This window comes from Pristiophorus japonicus, chromosome 18 (assembly GCF_044704955.1).
Source record: "Pristiophorus japonicus isolate sPriJap1 chromosome 18, sPriJap1.hap1, whole genome shotgun sequence".
Taxonomy (NCBI): domain Eukaryota; kingdom Metazoa; phylum Chordata; class Chondrichthyes; family Pristiophoridae; genus Pristiophorus; species Pristiophorus japonicus.
In genome coordinates this window covers 79,275,968-79,300,056 of record NC_091994.1, presented here as the reverse complement: position 1 = coordinate 79,300,056, position 24,089 = coordinate 79,275,968, and the positions used below count along the sequence as shown (strand labels likewise).

The 24,089-nt window shown below is 45.2% G+C and overlaps 1 protein-coding gene across 1 annotated transcript in view; it reads left to right on the top strand.

Annotated features, from left to right (window-relative positions):
- Positions 1 to 20,384, top strand: part of disp3 (dispatched RND transporter family member 3) — a 333,206-nt gene extending 312,822 nt beyond the window's left edge. Inside the window, exons 25-26 of the mRNA XM_070860919.1 lie at positions 1,834 to 2,000; positions 20,022 to 20,384. Coding sequence (XP_070717020.1) covers positions 1,834 to 2,000; positions 20,022 to 20,384 — 530 coding nt within the window. The remainder of the gene's footprint in view (positions 1 to 1,833; positions 2,001 to 20,021) is intronic.
- The last annotated feature ends 3,705 nt before the right edge of the window (positions 20,385 to 24,089 follow it).

The following is a 24,089-nucleotide window of genomic DNA, read 5'->3' as shown; positions in this document are numbered from 1 at the left end:
GGTTTCTTTGACTCTCCCACAAGATTACATGGCTGCAGGGGTCAGGAAGTGTCTCGTTCTCATGCTGGTTTTTTTCTGCCCGTCATTTTCTTATGTTCACCGTCCTTAGAATGGTTCTCAATCTCAGGAGGCCATCCCCTGCTGTACCACTGTGACGGTTTTCCATTTCTAACACCAGCCATCCTATGACCTCTCCCTAGTGAGTGAGATTGTCATTGTATGGTCAGATTAGGGGCAGTTTTCTGCTGTGGGAACTGGGTTGAGACTGCAGAAGCACATTTGAGATAGGCCTCATACAGGTGATAAAGGAGACCAGCCCGGGTCCCACAATAACATATCTTTATCAATAAATTAATTTCAACTCATTCAAACTCTGCTGCCTATCAACCACATCAAGCCCATCATCCCTGTCCTAGCTGATCTACATTGGTTCCCAGTCTCCCAACGTCTCATCTTTAAAATTCTCATCCTTGAGTTTAAATCTTTTCAGGGTCTCACCCCTCCCTATCTCTGTAACCTCCTCCAGCCCTACGATTGAGCAACCTCCCCTTTCTTCACCCCAGCATTGGCCACCATGCCTTCCGTTGCCTCTCTTACTTTAAGACCCTCCTTAAAACCAACCTCACACTCCTATTTTTTGGCTCAGCATCTATTTTTTTCACCTTGAGCCTCAGTTGGAGCACCTCGGTTTTTCTATGTTAAGGCCGCTATGTAAATAAAAATTGTTGTAATATACTTATCATATGCACTAAAGTCAGAAATGAGAACAATTGACAGTTGAAGGTAAGGTGGAGATTACACTGAGAGATGGTTTGGATGGTATCACTGCAGAAAATACATGATTCACAGGAATTAAAGGGCTAAAATGAAACAGCAGAGAGAACTGTTTGTCAGCCTGATTCGAGCGCATCTCAAGTGAGGCTTCACACACACATCCCCATAATAGACATTGTCACAGTGACACCACCAAATGAAATGGTAGCATCAGGAACCTACTTTTGAAATTAAGAAAAAATATTTTGATGAGGTAAATAGTTCTAATTGTTTTTATTAAGGATGCCAATGGGGTGAACGTGTAGCATATGAATGCACCAACAGGTTCTTATTGAATTGGTCCATCTTTAATCAAGTTTCTAATCAATTTATTTTAAGTGGTTTCTTCCTTGGTTAAAATACTGGACAGAAGAACTTCACGTGAACCCATTAATATTACTTTCATATAGCAGGGATTTGCCCCATAAGACTATCGATTATCGGGCCAAGATTATGGAAAGTTTCCTCTTTCCTAAACTTCCTTCTTGTTTAAGAGCCTTCTCGACTATGAGTCAGGAGGTCATGGGTTTAAGCCCCACTCCAGAGATTTGAGCACATCATCTAAGCGGACACTCCAGTGCAGCATTGTGGGAGTGTTTTATTCTTAGAGGTGCCACGTTACAAATGAGATGTTAACCAAGGCCCCGTCTGCCTGTTTAGATGGGTGTAAAAGATTCCATGGTACTATTTGAAGATGAACAGAGAAGACTCCTGGTCAACATTCATCAATCAATGAATATCACCAAAAACCAATTAGCTGGATTTATCTTATTTGCTGTTTGTAGAATGTTGCTGTGCACAAATTGGCTTCCTTGTTTGCCTATGACACAAAAGTGATTACACTACAGAAGTGATTCACTGGCTGCAAAAGGCACTATATAAATGCAAGTTCATTCTTTTGTTCTTTCTTTCTCTGTGTATGGTTTTGCTGACTTTCTCGGAGTTGTCCTTGCTAAACAGTGTGATCTGATATTGAGTGTTTGAGTGATGACATGTGCATGTCCATTATGTTTTTGCCAGGTGTCATCTGCTTGATGGTTGCCATCATGTACTGGGTTGGCTGGGAGATGGGAGCAGTGGAAGCCATCTCTCTGTCCATCCTAGTGGGCTCCTCCGTGGATTATTGTGTCCATCTCGTCGAGGGTTACCTGCTGGCGGGGGAAAACCTTCCGATAGCTGAGACCGATGTAAGTTAAAGCAGAACCTGTTGGAGGTTCAGTTTCTTTTGATGCTCAAAACGGTATCAAACAGCATAGACTACAACCTTGTCTAGTTGCTGTCAATTCTATATACATAATATAAGTTGTCGGGAAAAATAATCATTGTATTAATGCTGAGAAAAAAGTGAGGCTGAAACTTTTCCAGAATTGTGAATTAGGCCAATTAATTGTAATTCCATAACTTTTATTCTGGCTAATCTTATTGATCTCATTTATAATGAATCTGATGCACAGTAAGAAGATATAGGAAACACTTGAACTCACTGTAACTCATAGCTGTATGTCATAGAAGTGACATTCTTCAAGGTAACGGACAGTCATCAAACAGATATCATCACTTGAGGAGCAAAATCTATCCATTTCCAGCCACATTCACAAGGCCACAAGATAAATACAGGTGTGGAATGGTGCACCCATGCCCATCCAACTCCCTGTACAGAGTCCCCGGGACCATCATTGCCCTTGCAAGAAACAGGCATAGGTTCTACCCCTTACAAGGAAACCAGAAAATGGCACAACTGCTTTCTAGTGGGGTCATTGAATATATTTATGGCGGAGATAGACAGATTTTTGAATGATAAGGGAGTCAAGGGTTATGGGGAGCAGGCAGGGAAGTGGAGTTGAGGCCAAGATCAGATCAGCCACAATCTTATTGAATGGCAAAGCAGGCTCGAGGGGCCAAATGGCCTACTCCTGCTCCTATTTCTTATGTTCTTATGTAGTGGATTCCACCTATGAAATCATATGTTGTTAGGGCACATGAAGCTAGGATTTTAAAAGCATGTAGACTGTAAAAGGAAGGGAAAAAGTGCTCCCAGTATAAACACTATTGAGCTGAGTGGGATAACTAATGTATAGGGTGTACTCAAGATAAATGAGCAATAGAACTAGAGGTGAGGGGGTCATTTCCATCTAAATTATTGCAAAACAAAGTGAATGAGAATATATGTGAAAAATACATGTTGGAGAAATATAGAAAACATTTAACTGCCCTGATCAATGGCTATACACTTGAGAGAAATTTAAATGCAATCATACACTTGGTTGAATTATCCCTTAATGTCATGGTAACCAACTGTGCACAGCAGTTGGGAATCGTTTGAAAGCCTGAGTCTCCGACAGTTTGTTTTCCAGCAATCGATAGCACAAATACTTGTTGAGATGAACAGCTGCATCAAGAATGCTAATTACAGTCCCTGTCATTTTAAACCACTTTTATGTTCTGTAAGGGGTTCTAGAGAAACAGAGCTCAAAGGGAGAAGCTCCAACCGTCACTTCCCCCCCTCCACCCCCGTTTATCTAACATGGGTGCCCCTGTTCGAAGCCGGAGACCCTGCAATGCCCATTCCTACAGGATTCAACTCCAGTCTTCTTGCATTACACCAGAGCTAACGGCTGCTCTTGGGTCCCCAATGCTGCCGGTGAAAGGGAAGAAAGACCCCTCCTAACTCCTACCTTTTTAACCAAGCTTTTAGTCATCCATCCTTGTAGCTCCTTCTTTAGCTCTGTGTCAATTTTTGTCAGACTGCACTCCTACGAGGCACCTTGGGTCGTTTTCCTACGTTATGTACTATCATCATCATCATAGGCAGTCCCCCAAAATCGAGGAAGACTTGCTTCCACACTAAAAGTGAGTTCTTAGGTGACTGAACAATTCAATATGGGAATTACTGTGTCTCTCACAGGTTGGACAGACAGTTGTTGAAGGAAAGGGTCAGGGGGATTGGTTTGCCGCATGCTCCTTCCGCTGCCTGCACTTGTTTTCTGCATGCTCTCGGCGACGAGACTCGAGGTGCTCAGCACCCTCCCGGATGCACTTCCTCCATTTAGGGCGGTCTTTGGCCAGGGACTCCCAGGTGTCGGTGGGGATGTTGCATTTTATCAAGGAGGCTTTTGAGGGTGTCCTTGAAATGTTTCCTCTGCCCACCTTGGGCTCGCTTGCCATGTAGGAGTTCTGAGTAGAGCGCTTGCTTTGGGAGTCTTGTGTCAGGCATGCAAACAATGTGGTCAGTGCTTCGATGCTGGGGATGTTGGCCTGATCGAGGACGCTAATGTTGGTGCGTCTGTCCTCCCAGGGGATTTGCAGGATCTTGCAGAGACATCGTTGGTGGTATTTCTCCAGTGATTTGAGGTGTCTACTGTATATGGTCCACGTCTCTGAGCCATACAGGAGGGCGGATATCACTGCAGCCCTGTAGACCATGAGCTTGGTGGCAGATTTGAGGGCCCGATCTTTGAACACTCTTTTCCTCAGGCGGCCGAAGGCTGCGCTGGCGCACTGGAAGCGGTGTTGAACCTCATCGTCGATGTCTGCCCTTGCTGACAATAGGCTCCCGAGGTATGGAAAGTGGTCCAGGTTGTCCAGGGCTGCACCGTGGATCTTGATGATTGGGGGGGCAGTGCTGTGTGGCGGGGTCAAGTTGGTGGAGGACCTTTGTTTTATGGATGTTTAGCGTAAGGCCCATGCTTTCATATGCCTCAGTGGAAGATGTTGACTATGACTTGGAGTTCAGTCTCTGAATGTGCGCAGACACGAGCGTCTTCCGCGTACTGTAGTTCAACGACAAAGGTTGGGACGGTCTTGGATCTGGCCTGGAGTCGACGAAGGTTGAACAGGTTCCCACTGGTTCTGTAATTTAGTTCCACTCCAGCGGGGAACTTGTTGAGTGTGAGGTGGAGCATTGCAGCAAGGAAGATCAAGAAGAGGGTTGGCGCAATGACGCAGCCCTGCTTGACCCCAGTCCGGATGTGGATTGGGTCTGTGATGGATCCGTTGGTCAGGATCACGGCTTGCATGGCGTCGTGGAGCAGGCGGAGGATGGTGACAAACTTTTGGGGGCAGCCGAAACGGAGGAGGACGCTCAATAGTTCCTCGCAGTTGACAGTGTCAAAGGCCTTTGTAAGGTCAAAGAAGGCCATGTACAAGGGTTGGTGCTGTTCCCTGCATTTTTCTTGCAGCTGTCACAGTGTAAAAATCATGTCCGTTGTACCCCGTAGTGGACGAAATTCGCACTGTAACTCCGGAAGGAGCTCTTACGTTACGTACAGCTACATTTGGATGCAACAGCATCTTTAGAGGTATTCTAGGCACAAAATTTGAATTATTTGACTTGGGTTTCCAGAATCCAGAAAGACTGAGCCATTTGTTTTTGAGAGCAAGGAAAGGGAGGAAAAGGAAATGCCATGAATAAGAAAAGTTTTAGTTTGAGAATAAATCAGAAGATGCTTTTACGTAAAGCATTTCCAAGTTGGGCTCTGGGAGAGTGACTGCCCATGTTGGTACAGTTGGCTTCTATGGAAATGTTGGTCTATGGTTCTGTCATTGGGATTGGGATGCGATTAGCAATGTAAACATGGGGGTCAGCATATGGATGTCACTCTCCCATGACCCATACTATAGGAACCTTGGCATGCCTTTTGTTAATCGTGACTCTGCTCTTTCCTTTTCCGTTTCTCAGTCATAATGAAGTCCTGAATGCTTCAAGATTAATTTGGTCTTATGGGCTTTAGCTTTGAAGGTACTCTTCAGAGCCATTCTCACTTTCCTGATTCTGGCTATGATCTGTTTCCCACCCAGCCATATCTACCTCTTTCTTTCCCTTCCCTCCAAACTGTTTCCTCTATTATTTTTTTTTAGCTGATAGACTTTAATTATTTTTTTAAATTTCTGCCTTTTCACTCAAAAGCCAGAACATCTATTCCAAAAATGGACCAGAGAACAAATGAGCAGCACTTATTTTAGGATTTGAGTCCCAACAAATCAGTACTAATTTGATTCAGATTTCTATATCACTTTTACACAATAACAAAACCAACAACTTGCTTTTATACAGCACCTTTAATGTAACAAACCAGACCATTCCTAACCTTGGTGTCATATTTGACCCAGAAATGAGCTTCCGACCACATATCCGTGCCATCACCGAAACTGCCTATTTCCACATTCGGAACATCGCCTGTCTCCGCCCCTGCCTCAGCTCAACTACTGCTGAAACCCTCATCCATGCCTTTGTTACCTCTAGACTTGACTATTCCAAAGCACTCCTGGCTGGCTTCCCACGTTCTATCCTCCGTAAACTTGAAGTTATCCAAAACTCTGCTGGCTATGTCCTAACTCGCACCAAGCCCCGTTCATCCATCACCCCTGTGCTCGCTGACCTGCATTGGCTCCTGGTTAAGCAACGCCATGATTTAAATATCTTGTCCTTGTTTTAAAATCCCTCCATGGCCTCGCTCCTCCCTATCTCCGTAATCTCTGCCAGCCCCACAAACCCCCAAGATGTCTTTGTTCCTCTAATTCTGGCCTCTTGGGCATCCCTGATTTTAATCACTCCACCATTGGTCTTCTGCCTTCTGTTGCCTAGGCCCCAAGCTCTGGAATTCCCTGCCTAAATCTCTCCACCCCTCTATCTCTCTTTCCTCCTTTACGACGCTCCTGAAAACCTACCTCTTTGACCAAGTCTGCCCTAATATCTGCTTATTTGGCTCGGTGTCAAATTTTGTTTTATAATGCTCCTGTGAAGTGCCTTGGGACGTTTTACTATGTTAAAGGTGCTATATAAATACAAGTTGTTGTTGTTGTAAGAAACATCCCAAGGCATTTCACAGGAGCATAATCAGACAAAAAATGAGGAAGGTTTTAAGGCAAGCTAGAGAGGTTTAGGGAGGGAATTTTAATTTCTATAAGGCTGAAAGCACAGCCGCCAATGGTGGAGTGAAGTGAGTGAGGGATACAGAAGGAGGCCAGAGTTGGAGGAACACTAAGTTCTTGGATGGTTATAGGGATTTGAAACTCTGCTATTCAAGAAAGGAAGGAGAGAGGAAACAGGGAACTACAGGCCAGTTAGCCTGACATCAGTCGTCGGGAAAAATGCTGGAATCCTTTATTGAGGAAGTGGTTACAGGGCACTTAGAAAATCATAATATGATTAGGAAGAATCAACATGGTTTTATGAAAAGGAAATCATGTTTAACAAATTGATTCATTTTTTGAGGATGTAACTAGCAGGGTACATAAAGAGGAACCATTGGATTTAGTATATTTCGATTTCCAAAAGGCATTCGATAAGGTGCCACACTATGGGCTAGTTTTTCCACGTTTTTTACATGCTTAACGTCCACTTAATGTTCATTTTACTGCTGAAATGACAAATAATGCCCATTTATCACCCATTTAGCCACAAAATGGAAACTGACGGGCATTTTTCAGAAACTTATCGCCGACCGTTACTTTTCCCAGGTGCGTAATGCCGGGAAAAAATAATACCGCCCGCCCACTTTTTTAGGGCGGAATCATCAGAATGGGCAAAATCAACGTCCATACTATCGTCCAGCATTACTTTCCGCACGGAATTAACACCAAGATTCAATAATACCGCCCGCCCATTTTTCTTTGTCATAAAGAGCACATTTGGCAAAACTAACGCCCAGGAGATCGCCCACCGTCACTTTCACCACCTCGCACACATATCGCTCACCTGGAAAAAGTGGAGCTGTTCTGAACTAAAGCCAGCAGTGTGGCTGCCATTTTTTAAATCGCAGGTCACTTCACTCAAAAGGCTGCTTCAACTTCGGGAGAGTTTGGATTGACTCTGGATTTTTTCTCGGGTGAAGTGACCATCTCAACAGACATATTTCCAGACTCTGGATTATTGGGGGTTTACTCTAGGTGTATTTTAGTGAGGAAATTATTGCTTCTGATCAATCGCTATTATACTTTGATTGCAGTGGGGCCAGCCATTTCTCAGCCTGCATCGATTAATACACAGATGCTGCAGAGTGCAGATGTCTCAATGTGTGATGCACATCATTATGTCCCCAATTTAAGACATGCAAGAATGAGGAGGCGGGCCAGACCATACACACCCCGCACATACAAGGAAAAGAGGTCTTACCTCGACGTGTCCGACCACACCTGCCTTCGGAGACTGCGCTTCCACAAGGTGGTGATCAATGAAATATATGAGCTCATCAGGCCACATATGCAGCCTGCCATTAGGACTTCATTGTCGGTCGAGGGCAAGGTCACCGCGGCACTGTCTTTCTACGAGTCCGGTTCCTTTCGGGTCTCCATGGTCGAGATTAGCCCTCTGTCTCACCATGCCATCCATCGCTGCATTAGACAGGTCATGAAGGCCCTGTACGCGCGAAGGATGGACTTTATCAGCTTCCATATGACTACGTAGGCTCAGACTTTCTGGGCTGGAGCATTCTGCCGCATTGCTAAGTTCCCCAGGGTGCAGGGAGCAATACAGTGCACTCACATCGCCATGCGGCCACCTTCTCAGGACCTGGAGATTTTTCGTGACAGAAAAGGATTTCACTCCCTGAAGGTCCAACTAGCTGTCGACCACAACCAGATCATAATGGCAGCGAATGCCAAATGTCCGGACAGCTTCGATGAGGCTCACATCCTGCGTGAGAGCGCTGTCTCTGACATCTTTAAGAGTCAGCCACAAGGACAATGTTGGATGCTTGATCATAACCGATATGGTTTAGCCACCTGGCTGATGACCCCCTGCGTTACACCCACACCGAGGCCGAAAAGCGATACAACCAGAGCCACAGAGACACATGCAATATGGTCCACAAAACAATAACTGTGCTCAAGCAGCACTTCAGATGTCTTGACCACTCAGGAGGGGAGCTACAATACAACCCTGAGCAAGTAGGTAAATTCGTGGTCGTGTGCTCCATGCTACACAATCTGGCTATCAGGAGGGGCCAATTGCCAGAAGGGACTGATGCTCCACCTCAGGAGAGAGAGGAAGAGGATAATAAGGGCCAGACAATCAGGTTGGCTATGCAATCATGCCCACGACCCCCTCCAGACTGCAGGAAAGGACCCGTAGTGGCTTCATAGCTGCAAGACTCTTGCGTGAGGAGCTGATATCTGAATGATTTACCTGAAAGAACGTTGCTGTGAGTGACAACGCTGACACACTGCTGTGTGTGTGCAGCTCAGATATCAATGGTGCCCATCAACTTGGCGCCAGTTAAAGTTTACGTTGATTGAAGTTAACTTTTATTTTACCATTTCATGTTAAGGAATCACCACTGTGTAACGGTCCAGCACTCTGAGACAATGCGTAACAAGATTATGTTCAATAAAAAAAAAATTATACCAAAATTGGTCTGAAATTATAAGTATCACGGGCAAAAACACCCAACCCCCGCCCACACCCCACTTTTTCCACCATTGGCATCAATCAAATGTTCACCATGTCCAGCAACACAGATTACAAATACAAAGCAGGAGGGTCATCCCCTCCTCCCATATATTACAACAAATTGCATACACCCAGATGGAGATATAACACAGCCATCACCTGCGGACATGTACCTCACTTTCCTTCCCCTCTCCCCTTCTTCTACCCACCTCTACCCCTTCCCCTCCACGGTGCCTGGCCAAGGAACTCCTCAGGCGGTGCCTCATTGCGGGGGAAGGGGGGGGGATGAAGGCAGAGGCAGTGGTTTCATGGGTACGCGAGCGGGGGTTGCTGATGGAGCAACATTCTCTGATCTTGGTCCTTGCTCTCATCTGTCGTTTACATTGGTGGTGCGAAAACTAGGGGTGGCTTGCCATGCTCTGGGACCACTGGGAGGCCTGTGCCAGCAGTGTTCCTGGCTATCACATCCAGGGCCTTCGCCATCCGTGGAACGTACTCAGTCATCATGGTCAGCTGTCGGGATATGCCCCCCAATGCTTCGATGAGCTGCCAATTCTACAATCCACCTGGACAACTGTACCATCTATCCACTCTCATGTACGCTCGACCAGACCTGCAGGAGCCGTCCTGAGGACAAATGTGGTGCCCTGTGGTGAAGTGCTTGGGGCCGGTACCTCCAGAGTGGAGGCGGGAATGACCAGAGGACCACTCGATGACCTTTGGATGGAATGGCTTCTGGAGCGTGGCGATACAGGTTCCTCGAATTCCGCGCTCAGTAGAGAACAGACCTAGCGGATTGACAGGCGAGAATCGGAGCTCCTCAGCACCAGATGTAGGATCGTCGGAGAGTCGGGCCCCGCGCCCCCACCTTCTGGCCTCTGTGATCTTGCCTGGGGCCGCACTGCTGGCTGAGCTCCAAAACACAAATGAGGTTATTAGAGGAGAAGGAGATGCTAGGGTCACAAGGTGAGTCCAGCGCTACACACAGCATATGCATGACAAAAGCACCACCGCTATCAAAATCATCACAGACATCACATTTCATGACTATCAACACATTTGCATTGCAATGATTTTCATTAGGCCAGCATTATTTCTATGACAATTTTAGAAATCATCCATCATATATGATTGTTCGGATATGAGTGGGTGTGGCATCTATTGACTTTACATCACGCAATGGTGTAAGCTTTACTCACGTGGCATCACTTCAGGGTCTGCAGATGCTTCTGTGGCTGTCCGGGTGTGCTTCCCCACGAGTGCGAGCACCTGCTCTTCCATCTCAGTGATGTTGCTGGGAACTGGTGGCCCCCCACCCGTTCGCGTCTGCATGGACCTCATCGTCGATAACTTCTTCTGTAAAAGGTGACAGGACGACATGGCATGAGATCATTGCGTGATATCATTGCTAGGTATTGCTAGAGACTGATACAACACATAACCGACAGATGTAATCATGATTATTATGATAATTATCATTCTTTACTTAAAGACGTGCACCGTGACTGCAGGCTTTGAATAAAACATTCCCGGTAAAAGTGCAAGACCTCACATCTGCTGATAGTCACTCATGACTGTTACAAATCAAATTATATAAATACATAAGTACATTTAAATAAATATAATACTTACTCTTGCAGATCCCACAAGGTTGTTCCATCGTTTGCGGCATTGGTTGCCCTCACGCACCTCGTTGGTCGCCGATGAGACCACCTCTGCTATCTCGGCCCATATCTTCTGGTAGGCCTTTGGGGTGGGCTTCCCATGCCCTCCCTGTGTCAAATCACGCCAGCATAACTCGACCTCCTGCAGGAGGGAGGCATTTGCCTCATCCAAGAACCTCCTCGCTCTTTTGCGCCCTCCAATGTGCTCGTTTCCCACCTCACTGCTCTCGCCAGCATCAGTCTCCACAGCGTGCTGTGATGCCTCCTTCTCTCCCTCCATTATAGGCCAAATTCGGGCAAATATGTGGCTGGTAACAACTAATTTTTGTTTCCCTATTTGCTCTAAAGCTCTAAACTCTCCCTCCTTCCTCCCAAAGCAGCCACACCACACCCACACACGCCTTCAGTCCCTTTCAGCTCCCTCTCTCTCTCTGTCTCCTCTTCTGCGCATGTCATGATAGTAACATAGTGATACACTCGTAATAAAGGATAAAACTGAGTACTGTGAATAATGAGCAAGTGTGACCTTAGCTCCTTTAATAAGATTTCAGAGTGCAGGTACCTCGTGGGTGGCCTGCTTATCTACCATGCTCCCAAGGGATGCTGGGATCCCTTGGGACTCCAACAGGTAGGCCCTCTGGTAGTGATGTAATACAGGGTGCAAGGGGTTAAATACATAACACATAGAAAATAGGTGCAGGAGTAGGCCATTTGACCCTTCGAACCTGCACCACCATTCAATATGATCATGGTTGATCATGCAACTTTAGTACCCCATTCCTGCTTTTCCTCCATACCCCTTGATCCCTTTAGCCGTAAGGGTCACATCTAACTCTCTTTTGAATATATCTAATGAACTGGCCTCAACAACTTTCTGTGGTAGAGAATTCCACAGGTTCACAATTCTCTGAGTGAAGAAGTTTCTCCTCATCTCGATCCTAAATGGCTTAACCCTTATCCATGGACTCTGACCCCTGGTTCTGGACTTCCCCAACATCGGAAACATTCTTCCTGCATCTAGCCTGTCCAATCCCGTCAGAATGATGACCCTTGACCTCCTGAAATCGCGGGAATCGAGCGTTGTCATGCTGTTGTTAAGGACGGCGACACTTTACGCAGCAGGTCAGCGAGATTGAACGCGACCACCCATTTCATATTGCTCGCGGTAATGCCCAATTTAAAAAATGGAGACTAGGTGCTTTGAGAAAGGGCGTGAAACTGGCGATCTGAAAACTCATTTTTACCGCCACGCTGGAAATAATGCCCATTTTTGGGCAATATACACAAAAGTGTAAAATCTAGCCCAATAGGTTACTCAAGATAAGGGCTTATGGAGTTGAGAGTATTATATTAGCATGGATAGAGGATTGATTAACGGACAGAATACAGAGAGTAAGGATAAACTGGTCATTTTCCAGTCAGCAGGCTGTAACTAGTGGGGTGCCACAAGGTTCAGTGCTGGGGCCTCAGCTATTCACAATTTACATTCATGACTTAGATGAAGGGACCAAGTGCAATGTATCCAAGTTTGCTGATGACACAAAGCTAGGTGGGAAAATAAGCTGTGAGGAGGACACAAAGAGCCTGCAAAGGAATATAGACAGGTTAAGGGAGTGGCAAATGGTGTATAATGTGGGGAACTGTGAGGTTATTCATTTTGGTAGGAAGAATAGAACAGACTATTTTTTAAATGGTGAGAAACTATTAAAGGTTGGTGTTCAGAGAGATTTAGATGTGCTCGTACAGGAAACACAGAAAGTTAGCATGTGGGTACAGCAAGCAAGTAGGAAGGCAGATGGCATGTTGACCTTTATTGCAAGGGATTTGGAGTACATGAGTAAGGAAGTCTTACTACAATTGTACAGGGCTTTGGTGAGACCACACCTGGATTACTGTGTACAGTTTTGGTCACCTTATCTGAGAAAGGACATAGATGCTTTAAAGGTGGTGCAACAAAGGTTCACTAGATTGATCCCTGGGATGAAAGAGTTGTCCTATAAGGAGAGATTGAGTAGATTGGGCCGATACTCTCTGGAGTTTAGAAAAATGAGAGGTGATGTCATTGAAACATATAAGATTCTGAGGAGGATTGAAGGGTAGATGCTGAGAGGTTGTTTCCCCTAGCTGGAGAGTCTAGAACTAGGGGACATAGTCTCAGAATAAAGGGTCGGCCATTTAAGACTGAGATGAGAAGGAATTCCTTCACTCAAAAGATTTTAAGTCTTTGGAATTCTCTACCCAAAAGGACTTTGGATGCTTCGTCATTGAGTATATTCAAGGCTGAGATAGATAGATTTTTTTACTTTAGGAAATCAAGGGATATGGGGATCGGGCGGGAAAGTGGAGTTGAGGTCGAAGATCAGCTGTGATCTTATTGAATGGTGGAGCAGGGTCAAAGTGCTGTATGGCCTACTCCTGCTCCTAATTCTTAAGTTCTTATCTTATGTGAATGAGAATTTTAAAATCAAAGCATCGGTGGACTGGGAGCCAATGTAGGTCAGCAAGCATTGCTGATGGGTGAGCAGTACTTGGCACAGGTTAGGATACAGACAGCACTGTTTTCGATGAGCTTTCTCTAGTAGGGTAGAAGATGAGAGGCAGGCTTTAGAATAGTCGAGTCTGGGGGTATGAAAAGTATGAGGTTTTCAGTAGCAGAGAAGCTGAAGGAGGCGGCGTTTCTGATGGAGAGGATATGGGGGTCGGAAACTCAGCACGGGGTCAGGTAGGATGCCGGGATTGCGAACATTCTGGTTCATCCTGACACAGTGGCCAGGGAATAGAGTGGAATCAGTGGCAAGGGCACAGAGTTTGTTGGAGGAGCTGAAAACAATGACTTTGATTTTTTCCATGTTTAACTGGAAGAAATTGTGGCTCAATGACTGGCTGTCGGCCAAGCAGCTTGACAACACAAGAGGCAGCAGAGGGGTCAAAAGAGGTGGTGCTGAGGTAGAGCTAGGTGTGCATGTGGAACCTTACCTCATGTCGTCAAGGGGCAGCATGCAAATGAGAAATAGGAGTGGGCCAAGGATAGATCCTTGGGGGACTCCAGAGGTAATGGTTCAGATGCAGAAAGAGAAACCATTGCAGGAAATTCTCTGGCCATAGCTATATAGGTAAGAGTGGAAACAGGCACGGCAGTCCCACTCAGCTGAATAACAGAGGAAAGGTATTGGAGGAAGATGGTGTCATCAACCATGTCAAAGGCTGCAGAGAGGTCAAGAACTATGAGGAGGGATAGTACATCACGAATACAGTTACAGAGAATGTCATCTGTGAAATTGATTAGATTCGTTTCAGTGTTGTGATTGGAGATATTCAAACATAGAGTTGCAGGAAAGATGGTATGGATTTGCAAGGTGACAATGTGTTCAAGGAGTTTGGAGAAGAAAGGGAGTTTGGAGATGGGGTGATTGTTTGCAAGGGCAGGGGGGTCAAAAGTTTATTTTTTGAGGTTAGAAACATAGAAACATAGAAAATAGGTGCAGGAGTAGGCCATTCAGCCCTTCGAGCCTGCATCACTATTCAATAAGATCATGGCTCTTATTCCTGCTTTCTCTCCATACCCCTCGATCCCTTTAGCCATAAGGTCCATATCTAACTTCCTCTTGAATATATCCAATGAACTGGCATCAACAACTCTCTGTGGTAGGGAATTCCATAGGTTAACAACTCTCTGAGTGAAGAAGTTTCTCCTCATCTCAGTCCTAAATGGCTTACCCCTTATCCTTAGACTATGTCTCCTGGTTCTGGACTTACCCAACATCGGGAACATTCTTCCTGATCTAACCTGTCCAGTCCACTCAGAATTTTATAGGTTTTTATGAGAGCTCCTCTCATCCTTCTAAACTCCAGTGAATACAGGCCCAGTCGATCCAGTCTCTCCTCATATGTCAGTCTTGCCATCCTGGGAAACAGTCTGGTGAACCTTCGCTGCAGTCCCTCAATAGTAAGATAGTCCTTCCTCAGATTAGGAAACCAAAACTGAACACAATATTCCAAGTGAGGCCTCACTAAGGCCCTATACAACTGCAGTAAGACCTCCCTGCTCCTATACTCAAATCGCCTAGTCAGAGTAGGAATTGCAGGATAGCACAGATAAATACGTGGCTTGAGCAGTGGTACAGCAGGGAGGGATTCAAATTCGTGGGGCATTGGAACAGGTTCTGGGGGAGGTGGGACCAGTACAAACCGGACGGTCTGCACTTGGGCAGGAACGGAACCAATGTCCTAGGGGGAGTGTTTGCTAGTGCTGTTGGTGAGGAGTTAAACTAATATGGCAGGGGGATGGGAACCAAATACAGGGAGACAGAGGGAAACAAAAAGGAGACAAAAACAAAAGACAGAAAAGAGATGAGTAAAAGTGAAGGGCAGAGAAACCAAAGGCAAGAAACAAAAAGGGCCACTGAATATAAAAGGGCTGCAGGAGGGGTAAAAACTAAAAATCATGGTTTAAAAACTAGGATGAAAACACTCTACCTAAATTCACGCAGCATTAGAAATAAAGTAAATGAGTTGACGGCACAAATCATTACAGATGGGTATGATTTGGTGGCCATTACAGAGACATGGTTGCAAGGTGGCCAGGACTGGGAATTAAACGTACAGCGGTATCTGACGATTCGGAAAGATAGGCAGGAAGGGAAGGGAGGTGGTGTAGCTCTGTTAATAAGGGATGATATCAGGGCAGTTGTGAGGGATGATATTGGCTCCAATGAACACAATGTTGAATCATTGTGGGTGGAGATTAGAGATAGTAAGGGGAAAAAGTCACTGGTCGGCGTAGTTTATAGGCCCCCAAATAATAACTTCATGGTGGGGCAGGCAATAATCAAGGGAATAATGGAGGCATGTGAAAAAGGAACAGCAGTAGTTATGGGGGATTTTAACCTACATATCGATTGGTCAAATCAAATCGCAGGGGGTAGCCTGGAGGAGGAATTCATAGAATGCATACGGGATTGTTTCTTAGAACAGTATGAAACAGAGCCTACAAGGGAGCAAGCCATTTTGGATCTGGTCCTGTGTAACGAGACAGGAAAAATAAACGATCTCCTCGTAAAAGATCCTCTCGGAATGAGTGATCACAATATGGTTGAATTTGTAATACAGATTGAGGATGAGGAAGTTGTGTCAGAAACGAGCGTACTATGCTTAAACAAAGGGGACTACAGTGGGATGAGGGCAGAGTTGGGTAAAGTAGACTGGAAACAAGGACTAAACGGTGGCACAATTGAGGAACAGTGGAGGACTTTTAAGGAGCTCTTTCATAATGCGCAACAAAAATATATTCCAGTGAAAAAGAAGGGCGGCAAGAGAAGAGATAACCAGCCGTGGATAACCAAGGAAATAAAGGAAAGTATCAAATCAAAGACCAATGCGTATAAGGTGGCCAAGGTTAGTGGGAAACTAGAGGATTGGGAAGATTTTAAGCAACAGCAAAGAATGACTAAAAAAGCAATAAAGAAAGGGAAGATAGATTACGAAGGTAAACTTGCGCAAAACATAAAAACAGATAGTAAAAGCTTTTACAGATATATAAAACGGAAAAGAGTGACTAAAGTAAATGTTGGTCCCTTAGAAGATGAAAAGGGGGATTTAATAATGCGAAATGTGGAAATGGCTGAGACCTTAAACAATTATTTTGCTTCCGTCTTCACAGTGGAAGACACAAAAACCATGCCAAAAATTGCTGGTCATAGGAATGTGGGAAGGGAGGACCTTGAGATGATCACTATCACTAGGGAGGTAGTGCTGGACAGACTAATGGGACTGAAGGTAGACAAGTCCCCTGGTCCTGATGAAATGCATCCCAGGGTATTAAAAGAGATGGCGGAAGTTATAGCAGATTCATTTGTTATAATCTACCAAAATTCTCTGGACTCTGGGGAGGTACCAGCGGATTGGAGAGCAGCTAATGTAACGCCTCTGTTTAAAAAAGGGGGCAGGCAAAAGGCAGGTAACTATAGGCCAGTTAGTTTAACATCTGTAGTGGGGAAAATGCTTGAAACTATCATTAAGGAAGAAATAGCGGGACATCTGGATAGGAATAGTGCAATCAAGCAGACGCAGCATGGATTCATGAAGGGGAAATCATGTTTAACTAACTTACTGGAATTCTTTGAGGATATAACGAGCATGGTGGATAGAGGTGTACCGATGGATGTGGTGTATTTAGATTTCCAAAAGGCATTCGATAAGGTGCCACACAAAAGGTTACTGCAGAAGATAAAGGTACGCGGAGTCAGAGGAAATGTATTAGCATGGATAGAGAATTGGCTGGCGAACAGAAAGCAGAGAGTCGGGATAAATGGGTCCTTTTCCGGTTGGAAATCAGTGGTAAGTGGTGTGCCACAGGGATCAGTACTGGGACCACAACTGTTTACAATATACATAGATGACCTAGAAGAGGGGACAGAGTGTAGTGCAACAAAATTTGCAGATGGCACTAAGATTAGTGGGAAAGCGGGTTGTGTAGAGGACTCAGAGAGGCTGCAAGGAGATTTGGATAGGTTAAGCGAATGGGCTAAGGTTTGGCAGATGGAATACAATGTCGGAAAGTGTGAGGTCATCCACCTTGGGGAAAAAAAACAGTAAAAGGGAATATTATTTGAATGGGGAGAAATTACAACATGCTGTGGTGCAGAGGGACCTGGGGGTCCTTGTGCATGAAACTCTTTTTGGCTGAATCCCAAAAGGTTAATTTGCAGGTGCAGCAGGTAATCAGGAAGGCAAATGGAATGTTGGCCTTCATTGCGAAAGGGATGGAGTACAAAAGCAGGGAGGTGTTGCTGCAACTGTATAAGGTATTGGTAAGGCCGCACCTGGAGTACTGCGTGCAGTTTTGGTCACCTTACTTAAGGAAGGATATACTAGCTTTGGAAGGGGTACAGAGACGATTCACTAGGCTGATTCGAGAAATGAGGGGGTTACCTTATGATGATAGATTGAGTAGACTGGGTCTTTACTCCTTGGAGTTCAGAAGGATGAGGGGTGATCTTATAGAAACATTTAAAATCATGAAAGGGATAGACAAGATAGAGGCAGAGAGGTTGTTTCCAATGGTGGGGGAGACTAACTAGGGGGCACAGCCTCAAAATACAGAGGAGCCAATTTAAAACCGAGTTGAGAAAGAATTTCTTCTCCCAGAGGGTTGTGAATCTGTGGAATTCTCTGCCCAAGGAAGCAGTTGAGGCTGGCTCATTGAATGTTTTCAAGTCAAAGATAGATAGATTTTTAAGCAATAACGGAATTAAGGGTTACGGGGAGAGGGCGGGTAAGTGGAGCTGAGTCCACGACCAGATCAGCCATGATCTTATTGAATGGCGGAGCAGGCTCGAGGGGCTAGATGGCCTACTCCTGTTCCTAATTCTTATGTTCTTATGTTCTTATGAAGGCCAACATACTATTTGCCACCTCCCCCAGAACCGGTTCCAATGTCCCAGGAATTTGAATCCCTCCCTTCTGCCCCACTCCTCAAGCCACGCATTCATCTGAGCTATCCTGCGATTCGTACTCTGACTAGCACGTGGCACTGGTAGCAATCCTGAGATTACTACTTTTGAGATCCTACTTTTTAATTTAGCTCCTAGCTCCCTAAATTTGTCTTGTAGGACCTCATCCCATTTTTTACCTGTATTGCTGGTACCTATATGCACCACGACAACTGGCTGTTCACCCTCCCTCTTCAAAATATCCTGCACCCACTCCGAGACATCCTTGACCCTTGCACCAGGGAGGCAACATACCATCCTGGAGTCTTGGTTGCGGCCGCAGAAACGCCTATCTATTCCTCTTACAATAGAATCCCCTACCACTATAGCTCTCCCACTCTTTTTCCTGCCCTCCTGTGCAGCAGAGCGACTCACGGTGCCATAAACTTGGCTGCTGCTGCTCTCCCCTGATGAGTCATCCCCCTCAACAGTACCCAAAGCAATGTATCTGTTTTGCAGGGGGATGCCTGCAGGGGACGCCTGCACTACCTTCCTTCCACTGCTCTTCCTATTGGTCACCCATTTCCTATCTATCTGTGTACCCTTTACCTGCGGTAAGACCAACTCACTAAACATGCTATTCACGGCATCCTCAGCATCGCGGATGCTCCATAGTAAATCCACCCGCAGCTCCAGTGCCACAGCGCGGTCTGTCAGGTGCTGCAGGCGGATGCACTTCCCACACATGTAGTTGTCAGGGACACTGGAAGCGTCCCTGACTTCCCACAGAGCACAGGAGGAGCATAACACGTGCCCAAGCTCTCCTGCCATGACTTAACCCTTAGATTAACTTAATTTGGCAACAACAATGCTAAAAGGTTACTTACTGATAAAGAAAGGGAAAAGAAAAACTACTCATCAATCACCAGCCAATCACTTACCCCCTTGGCTGTGACATCACCCTTCGGTTGGATGATGACGGGTGATTTGAAAAGGAGGGGGGCAGTAACTGAGGAGAGGACATTGTTAAGAATATTTAGCTGGTATGGGGGTTAGGAAGGGAAGTTGGGTGGTCAGTACTTTAGTGGGAATAGGGTCGAGAGAGCAGGAGGTTGGTCACGTGGACAAGATGAGCTTGGAGAGGGCATGAGGGGAGATAGGAGAGAAAGTAGAGGAAGATGTGAGTTCAGCGCTAGAGCAGCGGCAAGCTTGGCTTGGTGGGCAAGGGGAAGGGAGGCATATGGCAGAAGCAGCTGAACAGATGAACATAAGAAATAGGAGCAGGAGTAGGCCATTTGGCCCCTCGAGCCTGCTCTGCCATTCAATAAGATCATGGCTGATCTGATCTTGGCCTCAACTCCATTTCCCTGCCTGCTTCCCATAATTCTTGACTCCCTTATCATTCAGAAATGGTCTCGGTCTGAGTGACAAAGAAGTTCATGAGCTCCTCGCACTTGGAGGTGAGGATGAAGAAGGCAGGGTAGAGGATGGAGAAGGCAGGGGAGAGGGACTTAAGGAGATGGTTGATAGTGGTGAAGAGAAGCCAGAAACATCGTGAATGTGGCCTAAAGATGATAGCACCACAAGAGAGTAGATGTTTCCAGTTAACGTATGTCTTAAATGCATTTGATGGCTTCTAAACCATCCTGAGGGTTGCAGCTGTCTGCTTATTTTCAATGGATGGGCGAATACGTCTGCTAACACTCTGCCTTGTTTGATTAATAGGATAAATGCAAAATGGGGAAATGGAGGACTCTAGCAGCTGTGAGACACGTTGGTGTCGCCATTGTCTCCAGCGCCATCACCACAGTCATAGCAACCGTCCCTCTCTTCTTTTGCATCATCACTCCATTTGCCAAGTTTGGGAAGATTGTTGCCCTGAACACCGGCATCTCTATCCTGTACACGTTAACCGTCAACACAGCCCTGCTCAGCATCCTGGCTCCAAGTGACTTTTATCGCTCAAGGAGATCTTTTGTTAAAGCGGTCCTCGGAGTGGTTACCATAGGTGGCGGAGGATTCTGTGTCTGTCTAGTACTGATTAAACTGGGAATTAAAATCCCACTCCCCAATGGATCAACACTGTAATTTATTTATACAATTTTAATACAAGAGACTGCAGAAAACAATGTTTAGAAAAAGGGAACTTCATCACAATGCAAAAACTGGGACCATTGCCATTTCTTTTGTAAACTCTTTCCTTCCTATGAGGTAGATGATTGGTGAGGCTGTTGAGTAACCACTTAACTGCAAGCGATGGATTGAGTGGAGCTTTTCCTGCTGCTTAGATGTACAACCACTGTTGAACTCTTTCTGATTTTTCATCATTTCTGAGGAAAAAAGTTGAAAGTGGTCAGAGAGCAGTGGATTTTAGATACCTTTTACACACATTACACCTTTACACACATAAATGTGAGGAAATCTGTTCATTACATCTGAAAGCTGGCAGCTATCTGGTTAGCACTGGGAAAAGCCCCTTTATTTTCCTTCACCCATTTTTTTTCCCCCACTATGTATTTGCCTTGTGCCATCCTCTAACTGTTTAACCAAGATTGCCTCAGTTTGGACGGAATCCTCTCAAACTGTTGCGTGTGCCCATGGTCAGCCAGCAGAGGCGCAATCCAGGGAGGATGGGTCCACATCATCTCTTTTCTTCTCTATCCCTGCGAAGGAATATCGTCTGAGAAGCCAGCTGAGAAAGGGTGGTCTTACCAACATGGGGCACTGAGACTCAACCCTCTGGCATTCTGGGTTGGAGTCAAATGAAACATTTTAAGTTACTGGTTGAATTTTTCTTTGGCTTTTTATTCCTAACTTTTTTTTTACTTCTCCAGTTTTCTGCCCTTGCTCCTCTTTTCCTATAGTCCCATGGATACAGCCATGCACTATATCACCCAAGTGCCATTCTTCACCTGTGGGTGCTGACCTGGCTTTCACACACAGACACTGCCAGCAGAGATCACTGGAATGGCCACCCTGACTAATGTTATCTTTCATCTTCCTAGTCCAGTGACAGTGAGGTCAAGTAGAGTCTGTCCTCTCCACTGCCATCTCCAGTGAGACCAGATGGCCTGGCCTACACGATGCAGTGTTACACCAAGTGGCCCTTTTACACATGATGTCGGGGAGAGGAGTGGCCAAAATTCCTGTTTGTTCAAGTCTTTGAGAGGATGTTAAATGGGTAAAGCTAGAACTTGCATTTATTTAGCACCTATCACAACCTCAGGACATCCCAAAGCACTTCACAGGCTTTTAATAATAGTTGAAGTGCAGCCGCTGTTGTGTAGGCACACAAACAGTAAAAGAGACAAATTACCAGTTAGTGAGTTTTGGTGGTGTTGCTTGAGCGATGAATGTTGGTCAGGGCATCAGGAGAATTCGCTGTTCTTGTTGAAATAGTGAAGCAGAATCTTTTGCATCCACACAAACAGATGGGACCTCATTTTAATGTCTTGTTCAGAAGTTAGTACCTCCGACAATGCAGCTCCCTCAGTACTGCATTGGCGTATGAGCCAAGCCTTCATCCTTACTTTTAGTACGTGGTTGCTCAAATATGTGTGCACGTACAAGAAATGCCTAACTGATGCTTCTCCACACACAAGAACAGGAGTAGGCCATTTGGCCCCTCGAACCTGCTCCGCCATTTAATAAGATCATGGGTGATCTGATTTTGGCCTCAACTCCATTTCCCTGCCCGCTCCCCAAACCCTTGACTCCCTTATCGTTCAAAAATCTATCTCCACCTTAAATATATACAATGACCCAGCCTCCACTGCTCTCTGGGGTAGAGAATCCCAAAGATTCACGACCCTCAGAGAAGAAATTCCTCCTCATTTCCGTTTTAAATGGGTGACCCCTTATTCTGAAACTATGCCCCCTAGTTCTAGATTCCCCCACTAGAGGAAACATCTTCTCTGTATCTACCCTACTGAGCCTCCTCAGAATCTTATACGTTTCAATAAGATCATCGCTCATTCTTCTAAACTCCAATAAGTACAGGCCCAACCTGCTCAACCTTTCTTCATAAGACAACCACTTCATGTTGTTCCTTTAAAGGAAAATCTTACTTTCAAACTAAAGTAGTCCCGCATTAAAAATAAAATTAAAGAAAATACAGTGAGAACCTTACTAAACCGGTTCTTCAATGTAGGCAACTGTAGAATCCAAGTGATAAAGTCTGAAATGTGATATTATAAACCCAGCCAGGATGGCAGTATTAAAGGATGATCACCAGTGTATTTAAAAGTATGCGCTTAAACCAGTTGCAAGTAGAATAGCTAATCCGCTGTAACAGTGTATGTATAATTAATGGGACAGCTGGTTGGTACCCTGATGGTTCACTTGCTAAAAAAGTATAGCACTAAGCCATGTAGACCAGATAATCTGTGCTGAGGTTGCTGGCCTTGGTTAGAACAGCAACAAGGGTGTTGCAAATGGCCTCAGTGCACCTGTGCTGGGGAAGGGAAAAGAGTCAGCCTGGATTTCCATTCCTGCCCATTATCCAGTAACCTCTGGTGGAAAATATGTGTGGATAATATTTGGGCAAATTTACGTTGAGATGTTGCCATCCCCTTCCATATAGTTAAATTATCTACCAACACTTGGACTTAGAAATTCAGGTGCCCCCCATTTATAGGCCTGAATGGCGAGGCCACATTCAGGTATATATTTTTAAAATCTTACCTTGTTGGTTGCAGCACTTTAAGGACCAGCTGTCAGGCTGCATGTAGACCTGCTTTTTTTGAGTGCAGTCAGCGCCAGCTCCCTCAAGGCTAACCAGTCTTGCATCGAGGGCCTCAAACAAGCATTAGGCCCCTTATTGGCATATGCAAAGGGCATAATGCCTGTTTCAGGCATGGGCACTGCACGCCAATTTTGTGGCCTTTATCAATATGGCTTCTGGTTCGTAATGAGCACGTGCTTCCTGCCACCATAGTGGAGGCTTAGGAGACCAATGAGCACCTGGAAAATGGGTGCCAAGCAAACAAATTTCTAGGCCTTTGTGTTTAAGCCCACAGATGAAGGATGTATTGAAGAGTGGCTAGAACACGTGCCCAGGCATGAGTAAGCACCTTCAACAGAGAAGACAACTGAAGTCGTGGGGGGCACAGTGGCAGGAAAGTAAAATGATGTTTGGTGGCTGCTTAATAAGGATGAGCTGAGAGATGGGTCTCTGTGTAGAAAGTGAGGTTACATATTGTAAATATATTATATTAAAAAGAACATCATTTTGTAGTCTCCAATCCTGAAGAAGGGGATTATACAAATGCTGCACTGTTAGTGACTTATTGTTTGATTGTTACCTGTAAATTAACCATTTACTGTTTATAACCAATAAATTCAGGGCGCTTACAGGGCATTGTTGTACATCAGCGATTCACACATATTCAAATATTGGCTGAGTATTTGAAGAAACATTTCCAGAATAGACTGTTCAGTAATACAACAACATGCTTCACCAATGCTTCACTAGAGTGTCCAAACAATAGCTGGTGGTCTATATCTGGCCAAAGGGCCATAGATGTTTACAGCACAGAAGGAGGCCATTTGACCTATTGAATCTGTGCCGGCTTTTTGCTAAAGCAATCCAAAACTAATCCCACTGCCCCTCTCTCCCTACAGCTCTGTATCTTCCTCTGTTTCAAATATTTATCCAATTTTCCCTTAGAAAATGCAATGACCTCTGCCTCAACCACCCACTGTAGAAAAGCATTCCGTTATTCAACAACCCTGACTATCTGGCCCAGGTGATCCACTTTTTGTTTGTCCTTGTATTTCATAAACCTGTGTGTT